The 16,679-nt window shown below is 56.9% G+C and overlaps 1 protein-coding gene across 1 annotated transcript; it reads left to right on the top strand.

Moving 5' to 3' along the window:
- Positions 1-1,658: 1,658 nt before the first annotated feature.
- On the top strand, positions 1,659-6,129 carry NMRK2 (nicotinamide riboside kinase 2). The gene is made up of 7 exons (XM_043911969.1): positions 1,659-1,842; positions 3,637-3,727; positions 4,202-4,250; positions 4,338-4,494; positions 5,010-5,081; positions 5,435-5,541; positions 5,809-6,129. The coding sequence occupies exons 1-7, from the start codon at positions 1,817-1,819 to the stop codon at positions 5,892-5,894; spliced, it is 588 nt and encodes a 195-aa protein (XP_043767904.1). The 5' UTR covers positions 1,659-1,816; the 3' UTR covers positions 5,895-6,129.
- Positions 6,130-16,679: the final 10,550 nt, after the last annotated feature.

Here is a 16,679-nt window from a genome sequence, read left to right as displayed (position 1 = left end):
CCGAGCATCTTTTCATGTGCTTGTTGGCCATGAGTATATCTTCTTTGAAGAAATGTCTATTCAGAGTCTGCCCATTTTTAAATTGGGTCATTTGTCTTTTTGTTGCTGACTTGTAAGAGTTCTCTATATATTCTAATAACCCCTTACCATATGTATGACTTGTAAATATTTTCTCCCATCCCCTGCATTGTCTTTTCACTTTCTTAATAATGTCATTCAATACAAAAAAGTTTTAAATTTTATCTAGCCCCCCTCCCTGAATTTTTAAAAAACTATTATTTTTCATTAAAAATATCATATTTGTGGACTTCCCTGATGACTCAGTAGATAAGAATCCACCTGCCAGTGGAAGGGACACAGGTTCCTCCCTGGTCTGGGAAGATCCCACATTTCTTGGAGCAACTAAGCCTGTGCGCCACGACTGAAGTCCAGGCACTCCAGAGCCCAAAGGCCACAACTACTGAGCCCATGTGCTGCAACTACGGATGCCTGCGAGCCTAGAGCCTGTGCTCTGAAACAAGAGAAGCCACACACCATAACCAAGAGTAGCCCCCGCTGCTCACGGCAACTACAGAAAGTCCAGGCAAAGCAACAAAGGCAGCCCCAAATCAACAAAATTATAAATACATATGTATATTACATTTATGTGACCATGTAGTTTTATCATTTTTAAAAGTTAAAAAGGCTTTAATCTTTCTCAGTTTTAAGTTACAGTGTGGTAAATATTATCCATGACAATAACCCATTTATTTATTTCTTTACTGAAGCCACACCTCGAGTGGCTTGCGAGATCCTAGCTCCCGGACCAGGGATCAAACTCATGCCCCCTTCACTGGAAGGACAGAGTCTTAACCACTGGACCACCAGGGAAGACCCAACAGTAATCCATTTAAACCAAAGCTCCCTGGGATCCTCAGTAGTTCTCAAGAGTAAGAAAGGGGGTCCTGAAAGCAAAAGGTCTCCTCTGGTGGGGAGTCAGGGTCTGGGATACACTCCCAGCTGGTCAGTAAGGTATGTGTGTTGTAGGCGGGGGATCCACAGACCCATGCCTCCCCAACCCTACCCCGGCCAGCTTCTGAGAGGCCAGAGGCTAAACCCAATGACGCCAGGCCTCACGTGGGTGCCCATAGAACGGGCCCCTGGTGTCACGCTGAGATTTTCCCGTGGCCAGGGTCACCTGAACGAAGCTATCTTGGGATTCACCGCTCTGGACCTTAAGCCCATCTTGGCAGCAACCCCCTTAGAAAAGGAAGTCCCCTGCTGTGTGGAGCCCCTGCGGCTGGCTGGCCGGCTGCTGTGGCTGGAGACCGGGCCCAGGGGGGAGGTATGAGTTCCTTTCTTCAGCCACCAGAACCGGCCTTAATGTCAGGGTCAGGAGAGGGGACACACCGGCCTGGATATTTTTAGGGAGGGAAAGTGTGTGGCCCGTTATCTGTCCCCTGGGCAGCCTGGCCAGGAAGGGGAGGAGGGAAGGAGTAGGAGGAGGGGAGAGGGAGCGGGGTGACATCCACCCGCACCCCCCTGCCTGGCCAACCAGTGACTAATTTAGGCAAAAGGCAGCGTGGAGCTATTTCCATCCAGAGGGAACAGGTGCAGCGCCCAACCCCCACCCCGCCCGCCCACTTCACCGCGCAGCCGCGCTCCCCATAGGCGGTGGGCCGCCTCCCTCCGGGCGGCCTCCGGGCTGCCCCAGCCTATAAAGGCGCGGGGTTTTCTCAATGAAGCCGGGACGCACTGCGGGGTCGAGCCCAGCCGGGCACCCGGGAGTCAGGAGTCAGCTTGCCAACCGCGGTCCCCGCCGCCCCTCCGCGCCGAGATGAAGTACATCGTGGGCATCGGAGGGTGAGCGGCCCGGGAGCGCGCGGAGGAGGGAGAGGCCGGCTGGGCGCGCCCCTGTGCGGGCCGAGCCGGCGGCCTGGGCAGGAGGCCAGGGGAATGAATGGAGGGCTGCCTGGCGCCTGGTGTCGCAGGGACCCGATGCCCAAGGTCGAAGTGCTGGGAGGGGGTTTCTGCCCTCTATTGGGAAATTCCCCACTGTAAGTCCCTTCCCCACCCCGCACCCAGACTGGGCTAGACTCCCTGGGGATAGAAGACTTTATAAAGCTTAGGCAGGTCTTCCGTGAAGCGCTAGGGGGTGGGGATGGGGAGACGCCAACCCCAGAGGCTCCTGGGCCGGTGGGGTGGGGGCCTCAGAGTGGTACTCTACTGTGTGGCACCTGCCTCTAGAAGCTCCTTCTGCTGACCTCAGGCAGGGACCTTGCTTTCCTGGGGGTTGTGGCCTTTTAGGACTACGCCTGGGAAGCATTTAGCAGAAGCCAGGCTGGCTTGGAGCTCCAATCTGGGAGGTTGCCCTGGGTCCACCCTGCGTTTGCTTAAGTGCTCCATTACGCTCTTGAAATCCCTAACAGAATGAGACAAGGGCCCCCCTTTCTGTAGCCGGCCCTGAGGGCATGGTGAGCCTGTCAGCAACAACTAAGATTAACCTCAGGCATGTTCTAACCTGCTCCCCTTCATGTATGGAGGTCTCCTTTCCCACCAGCTCTTTTAAAAGCTGCAACTCCCTCCTTCCACACTCAGCTTTCCACTCCTGATTCCTGGGGCAGGGACAGCCAGGTCAAAGGGACACTCACGTCCAGAAAGGCCTGACAGGCACCCTTCTGTGTCCTTCGACGGCCCCAGTCTAGAGTCCTTAGGGTGACCATCGTCCTGCTTTTCCTGGGACTGAAGGATCCCCAGGATTTGGGACTTTGGGCACTAAAACCAGAGATAGCCCGGGCAGATGAGATTGAGCAGGTCACCCTGCTTTGCCCATTGTTTTTTGAGGATTTTATTTTATTTTTGCCACACCACATGGCTTGTGGGATATTAGTTCTCCACCCAGGGATCAAACTAAGGCCCTCAGCAGAGAAAGCATGGAGTCCTAACCACCAGGGAATTCCCACCCATTGTCCTAAGGTGACTGCCTCTTCCCAGGTTTGCAGTTTTCCACTTAGCACTTGCTTTAATAGTCTGGCTTTTTTTAAAAGGCCTGCAGAGGTTAGGTCACACGTGGGCCTCAGTTTCCTGGTCTGTAAGACCAGCTCCCAGCCCCACCTCCTGGGTTTGCGGTCACACTGAATGAGTCCGAACACGGAAAGCAGTGCTTCCATGACCCCAGCTGAGACTGCGTGTTAACCTGTCAGCTTGTTTTCACATCCTCTGCGCTTTTCTCTGTTTCTCCCCACCGGCAAGTGCAGGCCTGTGCCTGGCCCAAGTGGGCAGTGGGCAGCAGGCTGCGGGGAGGCCCAGGTTGGCCACTCAGAACCCCTCCCCTGACTTTCTGTTGCTGTTGGTCAGCTGCTCGGTTGTGTCCTGTTCTTTTCAACCCCACGGACTGCAGCATGCCAGCCTTCCTTGTCCTTCACTGTCTTCCGGAGTTTGCTCAAACCCATCGAGCAATCTGAGTCAGTTCACTGAGTCAGTGATGCTATCCAACCATCTCATCCCCTGACTTTAGATGAATAGAACTTTAGATGAATACCCTCTTAGCACTACAGCCTTGTGCTTTAGGTTTTAGTCTGATCCTGGGGGCCCCTCAGACCCAGACAGGCCCACAGAAGGGACCCAGGCAACCTCACAAGTATGCTCTGCCCACAGCATGACCAACGGCGGCAAGACTACCCTGACCAACAACCTCCTCAAGGCGCTGCCCAACTGCTGTGTGATCCACCAGGATGACTTCTTCAAGGTGGCTGCCCTGGCCAGGGGCAGGGGAGGGAGGCGACCTGAGAAGGAGCCTCAACGACGTTCTCAATTACTGACACCTACTATGTGCCTGGCACGTTCTCAGGGCACAGATGGGGAAACTGCAATTCCCACAGGGGATGTGTCACCTGGGCGGTGCCCTTTATCCTCTGCACCTCCACTTTCCTGTCTGCAAAATGGGCTCTGAGCCCACCCTCGTTGCTTTGTGGAGGGTGAGGGGCAACTTTACTATGGATGTAACTGGTCCCCACTCCTGATACCAGTAGTCATGAAGTTGGGGAGGGGGTTCTGAGTGCCTTGCCTGGGACCTCAGAGCCTGTGACTCTCAGCTGCAGGGGGACGGGGCAAGCAGGTGCCCCCGGACCCTCACAGGGGGCTCTCCGGGCGCTGTTCCCCCAGGGTGGGGTGAGGTGGGAAGGCGGGCACTGAGCCCGCGGCTTGGGCTCCTCTGTTTCAGCCCCAAGACCAAATAGCAGTTGGGGAGGACGGCTTCAAACAGTGGGACGGTAAGAATGGACGGCGGCAGCCCTGCGCCCCTGCCCACAGTACCCCCCAGCCCCCACCCCACCAACTCCCTGTCTCCCACCCCCCAGTGCTGGAGTCCCTGGACATGGAGGCCATGCTGAGCACCGTGCAGGCCTGGGTGAGCAGCCCCCGGAAGTTTGCCCGCGCCCACGGGGTCAGCGTCCGACTGGATGCCTCAGACACCCACATCCTCATTCTGGAAGGCTTCCTGCTTTACAGCTACAAGTGAGCATTTCTGGATATCGGCCCCGGGCAAAGCAGGCCCTCCTAGGTCACCGAGTCTCTATTTCAACAGACAGAACACTAAGGCCTGGGGGTGTGGGAGGCTTGGGATCGGGGCAGTGGGAGTAGTGGGGCGGGGGCAGGCCTCAGAGTCGGACCCAAGGGTCTGGGGCAAAAACCCACACCTCCTGGGGGAACTGAGTCTTCCGTCTTGTACCTCAGCTTCCTCAGACAGAGCAGGCTGGGCGGGATCCCCAACCTTGCTGGGTGGCCCTGGGCAAGACACTGTACCTCTCTGGGCCCCCGAATTGGGAGAGAGGGATGACTCCACCCTTAGAGTAGGGGGGTGCAGTGGGCATAGCAGGAGACTGGCCACTGCTGGTCCCCCCGCTCATCCCTAACTTAATCAGCCCAGACCCCTCTCCCCATCCAACCTTTGTCACCCAGGAACATCCCTGGAGGCTCTGGGGTTGTGTGCTCTGGCCCACGGGCGCTGACCATATCCTCCCCCCTGCCAGGCCCCTACTGGACTTGTACAGCCGAAGGTACTTCCTGACCGTCCCCTACGAAGAGTGCAAGTGGAGGAGAAGGTGAGCCTGGGGGGCCCTGTCTGCATCCCCGGGGGGACCAGGAAATGGGTTATGCCCGCCAGATACACGGCCACCCTGAAGCTGCAGACTGCTTGGCAGCAGGCACTTGGGTGGCCGGTGCTGGGTTCCAGAGGCCCACAGCCTGGGGTCCGGATAGCATGACCCACCCCTGCCCTGCTGTGGGCATCTCCCAGGCCCACTGGGAAAAATGCTGGAAGTTGGAGCACCCAACACGGGGCCCCTGACTCCGTGGGGTCCCCGTTCCTGACCCAGTTCCCGCAGCCCAAGCTCTGCGCTGGCACCACCCTCAGGTGACCTGCGTGTCGCTCATTCTTGCCCATCTCCCTCCCCAGTACGCGAAGCTACGCGGTCCCTGATCCCCCTGGCCTCTTCGATGGCCATGTGTGGCCTATGTACCAGAAATATAAGCGGGAGATGGAGGCCAACGGTGTGGAAGTGGGTAAGTCCCTGAGTGAGATGAGGCCGGCCTCTCCCCGCCGGGACCTGGTGGGAAACCTGGAAGGCCTTCCTCGAGTCTCGCCAGCAGTCTCTCTTGCTTTGGGGCCCAGAGGCTGGCCTGTCCCAGCTGCCTAACTCTGCGGGTCTGCTTCCTCCTGACCCAGCAGTCCGCCAGCCCTGCTGTGAGCTGGCTGGCAGCAGCCCCAGGGAGCTGGCCCTCCCTTGGCTGAGCCCCATGGGCCTCTGACTACGGCCTTTCCAACTGCAGTGTACCTGGATGGCATGAAGCCCCGCGAGGAGCTTTTCCACCAGGTCCTGGAAGACATTCAGAACTCACTCCTGAACCGCTCCTAGCGAGGCCCAAGAGGAGGGGCCCAGCCCCCACTGCAGGGACCCACACACAGCTCCGGCCACAGCGCGGCCAGCGGGTGGCGCTGCAGCCGGACACCGCATGACCATTCCCGTCGGGAAGTCTTGTACATATGAGAGTGGACGCCCCGCTCACAGCCCAGCAGCTTGGGGCCCACGATGCATCCATCCGTAACCTCGACGGCGGCTTACTTATTAAATAAACCTGATCTGTTTTTTAGTCGTTGGGGTCCAGCCTGTTGTGTTTGAGGTGCCGAGAGGGCCCCTCCCGGCCCTTCTGCTCAGTGCACTGGTGACCTCCGGGGGTGACGCTGAGAGCTCCGGGCAGTGGCAGTCTCCACCTGGTGGACCCACGGCAGCGTGGCCCTGGGTGGCTGCTTGAGGGTCTTTGGGCCTATTTTCCTCAAAAGGGAAATTTCCTGCCAGCTTTCAACACATGGCGCAGCGTGGCCCAGAGCAGCGTCTGGGAGGTCAGCCCAGCCTGAGGGTGCCCCTGGCTCTTGGCTGAGCCCCACCCTCACTGCACCCCGGCACCTCCCCCATGATCGGAGCTGATACTACTCATGATCCAGGAGGCTCCTAAGGACACTCTCCGTGTTCCTGAGCCATCCCTAGAAGGCTGGTGGTTCAGTTTATCGTGTATACCCATTTCACAGACGGGCCTGTGGAGATCCGCAGAAAGGGCTGGTTCACAGTGGGTCGGTCCTGTAAATTCTGCCCCGCCCCATGTTTGGGGTCCCAGGCTCCTGGGAAATCGCTCACTTTCTGTATCCCAGCCGGAAGCCTCCTGCTCGGATGCGGCCCCTTCTCAACACAGTCTTCCTGCTAACAGAGATCACCCGGCATAGCGCTCACCACTGCCTTTTGCCCCTGCAGCCTCACGACCCAGCAGAGAGCAAGAGACAAAGAAGAGAGTGCTGAGCAGGTGGAAGGCAGCCCAGCTGGGGCAGGGGCTTCAGCTCAGGCCCAGTGCAGCCACTAGGAAGGTGATCAGCCATCCCCACGTACTGGGGACTTTCCTAGTGTTAGCACAGAAAGCCCTGTTTTCCCAGAAATCTCTCAGAACCGAGATGATTGGTCCCCGTACTTTTAGTCTTTCTAGGGGCAGTGCAGCAAAGGTGAAGGAGCCCACAGGTCCGGGGTCAGGAGGGCCTGGTGTCCGTCCCTCCCTGGCTGTCGAGCAACTGTGTACCTAGTGGCTCAGAACACCGAGTCCTGAGACATTTGAGCGGGATTTGAACCTGTTAAGTGTCTCCTCGCTTCAAATCATCAAAACCAAAGAGCAAATGACACTATTCTGGGCTGAATCGTGTGCCCTCACATTCATATGTTGAAGCCCTGACCCTTAGGACCGCAGAATGTGACTGGGTCATGAAGGTGGGTCTTAATCCAGTATGACTGGTGTCCATACAAGGAGAAGTTGGAGGACTTCCCTGGTGGTCCAGTGACTGAGACTCTGAGCACCCAATGCAGGGGGCCTGGGTTTGATCCCTGGTCAGGGAAATAAAACCCACGTGCCAAATATATACACAGCCAAATATATACATAAATACAAATTTAAAAATAAAGTCTTCTAGGGACTTCCCTGGTGGTCCAGTGGTGAAGACTGTGCTTCCACTGCAGGGGGCGTGGGTTCAAGTCCTGGTCAGAGAACTAAGATCCTGCATGTCATAAATAATTTTTTTTTAATTCACCAGGTCTTGATAAGAAAAAAAATCACCCAAAGTAACTTTATTTTTTGGCTATGCCACACTGCTTATGAGATCTTATTTTCCGAAATAAGGATTGAACTTGGGTTCCTTGCAGTTAGAGTACCGAGTCCTACCAAATGGACTATCAGGGAATTTCCCAATGTGACTTTTATTCAGTGGAATTTTCAACATTTGTGACTTTAATAACAAAATGCATTAATGTCGGACTTCCCTGATGGTCCAGTGGTTGGGACTCCACACTTCCAGTGCAGGTGAAGTGGGTTTAATCCCTGGTCAGGGGTCCCATATGTCACAGGGCTTGGCATGACCAAAAAGAAAAATAGCATAAAAATATTATTTTAAAAAATGGCATCATTGACTCAATGGACATGAGTTTGAGCAAACTCTTGGAGATGGTGAAGGACTCCCTTCTGGGAGAAGGGAAGCTTGGCAAGCTGCAGTCCATGGAGTTGCAGAGAGTCGGACACGACTTAGCGACTGAACAAGATTTTAAAAATGCGTTAATACTCATAACTCGCTAACAGCACAAAACTGTCCTGCTAATAAGTCAGGTGCTCAGTGTAATGGGTTAGAGTTACTGGGTATGTAGTACTTGGGTCAGCAAAGGATGGCCCCTGGGTCCAATCCAGCCCACTGTAGGTTTTTGCACATCTTTCAAGCTGAGAATGGCTTCACATGTTTAAATGGTTGTGAGGAAAAAAAATTTAAGAGAATTAAATTTCGTGACATGCGTATATCACATGTATTCAAATTTCAGCATCTATAAATAAGGCTTTTCTGGCCTGCAGTCATGCTTATTCACGTGTGTGTCAGCTGTGGCTTCTTTCACACCACGTGGCCCAGCTGAGTGGCTGTAGCGGACCCTCCAGTCTGCACAGCTGGAATCAGTTACCTCCTGCAGCGGCTGCCCACACTGCAGTGTATGCGAGGGCTGGGGTAGAGGGCCAGGGAGCGGTCACTGTGTCCTGGAGGGCAGCAGGGAGCTGGGGCAGGGCCAGGAGGGAGTTTCAGCGGGCCTGCCAAGCCCTGCCCTTTGCCACAGGCACGGAGCACAGTGACGCTGATCCACCGGTCACCAGGCCCAAAATAACCTAGGAGGGGACAGGGACACGGGAGAGGTGGCTCTGGGGCAGCCTGAGCCCTGCCCGGTCACCAGACACCTTGGTCGTTATGAAAACAGTAGAGGTGGGGGGCGGGGGACCATCTCGACCCAGTGTGCACAGAACTTTCCGTGTTTCAGCACCGAGGGTTCCCCGTGCTGGGGAAGCCCAGGTCCAGGCAAACTGAGAGTCTGCCCCCTGATGGGGGCCAGCCACGTGAAGGGGTGGGTTATCCTGTGACCCGCTTCCCTAGGGCTCAGAGAGGAAAGGGACCTGCCCATGGTCGATCAGCAGAGTTCAGATTTGAACTCGTCTGGAAATGCCCACCAGGGCCTTCTCCAGCTGGGGAAGTATGCCAGGCTGCTCACACTTGCCCCAGATGGCCCTCCCACCCAAACCCCTGGAAGAATCTCTCAGTCCTTCTACAACTGTCTGACAGGCCCAGCAGATCAGCCCCAGCACAGGAAGGCTCCGGGCTCATCGTGGGCCCGGCCAGGCTAACTTGTGCCTTCCCCAGACAGAACCCCAAGACTAACCCAACACGCCCCTCCCTTGTCCACCAAGCACCCCCTGTGTCAGTGCCAGGCCCTAGGATGAGAGGCCCCAAGACCAGGCAGCCTGGAGCGTGAGTGGGCAGCCCTAGAACCCAGCTGCCTCAGCCCATCCTGGAGAGAGGCCCTGGGCAGGTAACGTGCCCCCTGGGCCTCACCTCCTGCCCTAGGCTTGGGAAGCCCACTGCTGCTGGGTCTGTGGCAGGTCTTGCCACCCTCCGTGATGGAGCCTGAGGCCCGCCTCACCTGTGGGACACCTGTCTGGTACTTGGGGAGTCTGGGAGAGCTCTCCTGTACTCTGGCAACCAGAATAACCTAGTCTTGTTTTCCAGATGAGGAAACTGAGGCTCCCAAGGGAGGAGTCCCTTGGCCTCAGGCGACAGGCAGGGTTCCAGGCCAGGCAGATGGGCTTGGGACATGGCTGTACCCACAGTCCTGCAGGACCCATCACCACCAGGCTCCCCCAACCCCAGGCCCAGAGGAGCCCTTCCCAGCTCCTGGTGTCCGCACCTTCTCCCTCTGAGGTCCCTTCTGTGGCCATTCATCCTCCACCTGCCCCCATCATGGGGCTGGAGCAGACTCCCCTACCAGTACTACCGTTTATGTATTAGTTCTCTTTACGAATCTCATGTCAGCAGAGCCGAGGGGAGGCAACCTGGACTAAAGGTAGAGAACTGGCTCAAACCTCCACTCCCCAACTTGGGGTGCCCCGAGTGGGACTTGCTGTGTGGGCCAGGCTAAGCACCCAGGATGGGGCAGACCCTGACACACACCCACGTGATGCACTCACACCCATGTGCCCTTCATCCGGTGGCTGACACCCTCCTGGGCCAAGTCACCCCCACCCCCAGGAACTTGGCCTGGCCTGCCTGCCACCCCACTTCTTGGATCCCTACAGGGCCCCAGACGCCAGGCAGCTCACCTCCAAGGGGGAACAATGTGCGTCCTCAGGATTGCTGGGGATTGAGGGGGATGGGAGGGATTCCGGGGGCCCCTCACTGGAATCTGGCTTCTCTGAGGCCACCCTGATTAGGAAGTCCCTCTGGGGATACCCTATCCCACCCCAGCCCACCGCAGACATATACATGGGCGGGTGACCTTCCATGCAAAGCGTCCCCAGGCAAGCCTCTGGCCGGTCACCCCACCAGAGCTCTGCCTGGGGGACCCTTCCTGAATGTCCTAACAGCCCTGGGAGGAAGAAGACAGCAGCAGAGGCCCAGGATGTGGGCGCGAGGCTGCAGAGCCTGCTCCCTGCCCCCCACCTTCCTTGTTCTATTTCAGGACGCCCCCACCCCAAGCACTTGCCACTCACATCAAGTAGCACTCAGCCGGCCCTCTTAATCAGCAATAACTCTGCCCGCCCCACCCGAGTCCCATCAGGGTCAGAGTGGTTGCCTCTGAAGGTGGCCCCCACCTCAGGCATCCTGTCTGCCAGGCCGCTGAGGGGGTGTCCTTGGGGCACACCCCGGGGTGGGGGGACAGCCAGTGCTTAAGCGAGGAGCAGGCTGACTGGGAGAGACAGGCAGCCACAGGCCCTCCATGGTGGCCCAGGAGTGCCCCCCAAGTCCACCCAGATGCCCGCATGGCCACCCTGTCCGGTTTAAGCTTCTCTCAGCCTTCGAAAAGCCAGGGAGGGCAGGGGGCGGCGGAGGGTGCAGAGGCAGCTTGCCATCATACAAACAGGGCCCACCTGTAAGTCCTCCCATCTGGGGACTCTCAAAATACAAAACCCCGGGGAGTGGGGTTCAGCCACCAGCTTCCCTAGTGGCTCGGATGGTAAAGAATCTGCCTGCAACGCAGGAGACTGGGGTTCGATTCCTAGGTCAGGAAGATACCCTGGAGAAGGGAATGGCTCTCTATTCCAGTATTCTTGCCTGGAGAATCCCATGGACAGAGGGGCCTGGCGGACTACAGTCCATGGGGTTGCAAATAGTCAGACACGACTGAACGACGAACACACACGCGCCGGGGGTGAGGTGGAGGACACTGGGGAGTTAGGGGTGGGGGTGGGTAGGGGGTAAGCCGTGGGCTCCCTGAGGGGAGATAGCACCCTAGCCATAACTGCAGGATGCAGGCATCCTGGGGTCAATTGGCCAGGGAGGGGGCCCCGGCTCTGTCCCCTCAGGACAAGGAGAGTCCAGGAGGAGAAGGCCCAGCCCCTCCTCCTCCTCCTCCTCCCTTCCCCCTCCCTTGCCCCCTCTTCCAGCCTGGGCCGGTGAAGTGCCCCCGAGGCGAGGCTGTGTTCACACGTCCTTTGCGTGGGGTATGTCTTTCACCATTGTTCTGTGTCTCACTTTTCGGGCCACCGAGTGGGGCTGGGCAGAGGGACAGGGGGATGGTTTCAGTACTTACTTTTCTTTTTCTCTCTGTACAACGGGGGGGCTAAAGGTCTCGGGGGCTGAAGGAGCCTCCTGACGCTGGCGGGGCTGGCTTTATAGGCCACCCTGTGCCCCGGGCAGCCGCGCTGGTTATTAATAGCGGCCGCCGCCTCTTGCCCGAGTATGGTCAGGAGCACTGCAGCTGTGGGCGTGTGGCCACCGGGCCAGGGCAGGTGGCATGGACGGACAGCCCTCTGCCCCCCAAGAGGCGGGCAGGACCCGGCGTGGGCTGGTGACGTCTGGGCCAAGCCCCCCAATCTAACACTACCCGCTTAGTGAGGGGGTGCCCAGGGTGTGCTGGGCCCCGACACACCCCTTCCTCCATCCCCTGCCACCACTCTGGGCACCACTGTCTCTAAGGACAAAGCTGGCACACCAGAGGTACCCTGCCTGCCAAGAGCCAGGTCAGGGGCCATGTGAACCTAGGCCCAGCTGACTCATCTTGCAAATAACGTGTGGTTAATGGAGATGCTGGTGGGTGGCCTCAGTTAAGGCCCAATCTGGGACTTCCCTGGTGGTCCAGGGGTTAAGACTCCATGCTTCTATGGCAGACGGAGTGAGGGTTCCATCCCTGGTCAGGAAACTAAGACCCCACATGCTGTGTGGCCAAAGAAAGGCCCAATCTCATGTGCTGGGAAAACCGGGAGGGCCCCAGTCACCCCTGATGAGGTCCACTGGCCCAACACCTGCCTTCTCAAGGGACTGCGGGATCGAATGGGCTCCTGCTGTCACTGCCCCGCCAGCCCTCAGAATTATTCAAGCAAGTCAGCAACACCCTCCTACCTAGTCCTCTCATCACGAAAGCCTGCCCCCCACAGCCCCTGGTTCACCCTGCCCAAGTGCACCCCAAGTGCCCCAGGGGCCTGCGGCATCCTTCTTCCCAGAGCTGTGAGTCCACATGACTAATAAGGAACCATCCACTCCTCTGCCCATGTCAGACGTCCTGTGTCTAGCCGCCCTTGACCCTACAGTGGGACCCCTGCTCTCTCCAATGGGTGACAAGGAGGGGATTGAAACACAAGTCACTGGGAATTCCCTGGCAGTCCAGTGGTTAGGACTCTGCACTCTCATTGCTGTGGCCCCAAGTTCAGTCCCTGGATGGTGAACTAAGATCCCACAAGACACATGGCAAAAAAAAAAAAGGAGAAAAAGAAGTCACTCACCCAGGAGCCCCCAGGTGAGCAGCCCAGCCACAACCCACAGTTCTGTCCGTGCCCCACCTGGTCCACACTGGGGTCTGAACCCTGCCACCCCACCACCCTGGAGGGTCCACATTGCCTCAACTCCCTGCCCAACAGGTAGGCAGGAAGGTACATGGATGGGGCGGGCAACCACAGGACATTGCTGGATCCCCCTGTGCTAAGTCCTTGTCCTGGGGTGGCCTTGAAATCATCTCCCCTCAAGGGGATCCCCAAGGCCCCCACCCCTCCCCTGTCTTCCCCTAGATCCAGCCCCTCCTGACCCTTCGCTGCTGGCCTCTGGTAGTGCCAGGAGCTTCCTGACCTTTGGAGAACTTCTCTGCAGGGCCAGCTGTCAACCCTCCCCTGAAAGATGGAAGCCATGGGCCAGATTCGGGGAACAGTGAGAAAGCTCAGCCCAGGGCTGGAAATCGCCCCAGTGATGCACCCACCCCAGCCCGAGGGAGCCAACGGAAGCAGATAGGGTAGGGGGGCTGAAGAAACAGAACCAGGCACTGCTTTCTTGACATGAGAGAAGCCATTTCTGGTCTTAGTCGTTTCAGGATCTAAGCCTGGCCATGATGTTCATCCCAGAACAGGTCTCAATAATTAACGAGCTTAAAGAAATAAAGGGCTTCCCTGTTGGCTCAGACAGTAAAGAATCTGTCCGAAAAGGGAGAGACCTGGGTTTGATCCCTGGGTCCAGAAGATCCCCTAGAGAAGGGAAAGGCTACCCACTCCGGTATTCTTGACTAGAGAATTTCATGGACAGAGGAATATAGTGGGCTACAGTCCATGGGGTGGCAAAGAGTTGGACATGACTGAGTGACTAACACTTTCACTTAGGAACCAAAAGAATGCAGAGATGAAGGACTGTTTATCAAGCAAGAGAAGCAACAATGGCAAAGATCAGTCATAAAGACACCTACCTCAGTTCTGGTAGTAAGGGTAAAGTTTAGCCTGAAGCGCTTTTTTATTCACATTTTTACCTTTTTGGGGGGCACCTTACAGCACACAGGATCTTAGTTCTCTGACCAGTGATTGAACCTGGGCCCCTTGCAGTGGAAGTGCAGGACCCTAACCACTGGACCACCAGGGAAATCCCCTGAAGCACCCTCTTGAGCTGTTTGGCCAAATTTAAACCCCCCTTGAGGGCTAAACCATCAGATCAACTGGAACCTAAGGGGCGACAACACTGACCTTTTCTGACTTTCGTGACTTAAATCAAATAAAGCTTGGTCTCTGTCTAAGGCCCCAAATTGGAGCCCTCCCAGACCCTCTCCCAGTGTGGCTCTAGAGGCACAATCATGACCCCTGTGCCTGCCAGCATCTCTCTCTGCAGCTGGTGTCATGACATCTACTTGGAGAATTTGACCTGCCCGGGGACCACTCTGCTGGCCTGAGTTCTCGTGTACTCTGAGTTGCTCTGATTTAATTTGTTTCCACGGGGCACCAGAAGTTCCCGCCCCCTCTCCTAGCGTCTCTGGTGGGAGCAGCCATCGCCATCATGGTGCGGTAGGCGGTGAAGGGGATCTCTGGAGTTCAGGGTGCAGCCAGCAGCAGAACCCTAGCCTCCCTCACTTGCCATCCTCTGCACAAGCTTGGCTCTGAGATAAACACGGGCTTTCAATGGCTTCCTTGCAACAAGCTTCACACACATGAGCCAACCGCTGGGCAGGTCCATTCTGAGGCCACCAGCTGAAGGGATGGGATTCATGACTCCCATGGTTTATACTCCCCATCCCCTCCCCGCCCCCACCTGCCCTGCTCAAGAAGCAGCATGGATGTGTGCTAAGCCTCTTCAGTCGTGTCCAGCTCTTTTCAGTACTATGGACTAGTCCACCAGGCTCCTCTGTCCATGGGATTCTCCAGGCAAGAAAACTGGAGTGGGTTGTCATTTCCTCCTCCAGGGGATCTTCCCAACCCAGGGATCGAACCCATGTCTCTTCTCCGGCATCGCAGGCAGATTCTTTACCACTGAGCCACCAGGGAAGCCCCTCAAAAAGCAGGCAAGAAGACAAAGCCAGACACAGGGAGCCCTGGTTCTGCAGACCTACTGGGAGCACGCTCCTTGTAGCACTCAGCACTAGCTTGCACCCTCCCCACCCCCCAGTCACACTGCTGGAAGAAAAGGGGCTGAGTGCATGGCAGAGGGACGGGGTGCTCAAAGAGGGGAAGTGAGAGTTGAGTTGCTCAGTGAACCAGTGGGAGGGGTGGGGGTTACTGTGCGCCTTCATCGGTGTGAGTCTGCTACCACAGACCCAGTGCCTTAAATCAACAGGTGTTGTCATCTCACAGTTGTGGGCCAGGAGTCTTGATTGGCCTACCTGGGTCCTCTGCTGAGGGTCCCTCAAGAGGCTACAACCCAGGTGCCAGCCCAGGCTGGGCTTTATTCGAAGGCTGGACTGGGGAAGGACCCACGGCTAGGACCCCTCACACGGTTGGTGGGCTTTGCTGCCCGCTGGCTGTTACTTGCCACATGGGCCTGTCCAACACATGGACAAAGCTCACCACGTCAGTCAGCGATGAAGTCAGCTGGACGTCAGTCTGTGCAGCCTACCCACCAACGTGACCTCCAGCACCTCCACAGCGTCCTGTCGTCAGAAACCGCCAGGAGGCCAGCCTGCTCTCAAGGGAGTAGGGAGCAGGAGTGGGGACTCCTTGGGGGCCTGCCTGCCAGACAAGGTAAATCACAGCACGTTGGTCTGCAGGCTCTGCCAAGGGTCAATGCTGTTAGTAAATGATTGTGGGGACAGAGACACTGGCAGGTGCTTTGTGAACACACAGTGGTTCCCTGTGCCGTTGGCCAACAGATTGAGAAAGCAACTCAAGATGACCTGGGTCAGGGGGTAGAGGTCATCTCCAGAGCAAGGACCCTGAAGACGCTGGGGAATTTGCCCTCAGCACAGAAGTGCTCTGGATTCTGAAAGGGCAGGTGTGAGTCCAAAGGGGGCTGTGCATTCTATCCGGAAGCCTTAATCAGAAAGACTGGGACCGTTATCTCCCTGACAGCCTAACTGGGTAAAGGTTGGCTAGCTGAATGCTATTCACTGGTGCCCAGGAGCCTGCAGGGGGCCTCTGGCTCATCCCTCTTGGGGTCTGGAGGCCCTCCAGCACTGCATGAAAGCCCATTTCTTTTCCAGGTGGCACCCGCACTGGGCGCCCCTTTCCTGCCACCGGCTGACTGCATTTTGCAATGAATCACAGGGGGATGTGCTGCTCAGAGTCCTGTCTCAAAGGGCTAACACCAGGTGCCCGCCGTGGAGGACAATCACGGACCGACTGGAGAACCCTGAGTGGGTTCGACCATGCCACAGGCTGAAATCTACTGAGACTCTCAAAGTGGAAGTTGTTGATCAAAGACAGGTAATTCCCTGGTGGTCCAATGGTTAGGGTCCTGTGCTTCCACTGCAGGGGACACGGGTTCAATCCCTGATTGGGGAACTAAGATCTCCTATGCTGTGCTTCATGGCCACAAAAAAAGGAACACCCCCAAATAAAAAAAGGATGAAAAATAAATTTTACATAGTCTTCTCAATTTTTCTAAAATTGGTTTAAAAGAGGGGGAATAGGGAGATGCATGGAACAGAATGCTGACCAGGCCACTGGGAAGGAGGAAGTGGGTCAGAAGGACCCTCTTCGGAGCCACATTCCAGACCCAGAGTCTGGGTGACTGGGGGCAGGAGTGGCAAGGATACCTCCTCCACGCAGGCCCAGAGCAGGCAGGGGGCCCACGTGTGACCTGACGGCCTCTCAGGAGAAGCAGAGGGACAGGAAACCCCTCCAAGCCAACTCCAGTTGCCTGGATGCCTCCAGCTCTTCAGAAACATCCCCAGCTGAGCCCCAAAATA

Source organism: Cervus elaphus, chromosome 9 (assembly GCF_910594005.1).
Source record: "Cervus elaphus chromosome 9, mCerEla1.1, whole genome shotgun sequence".
Classification (NCBI taxonomy): Eukaryota; Metazoa; Chordata; class Mammalia; order Artiodactyla; family Cervidae; genus Cervus; species Cervus elaphus.
Note: the sequence above shows the minus strand (reverse complement) of the source record. Positions and strands in the feature narration are given on the sequence as shown.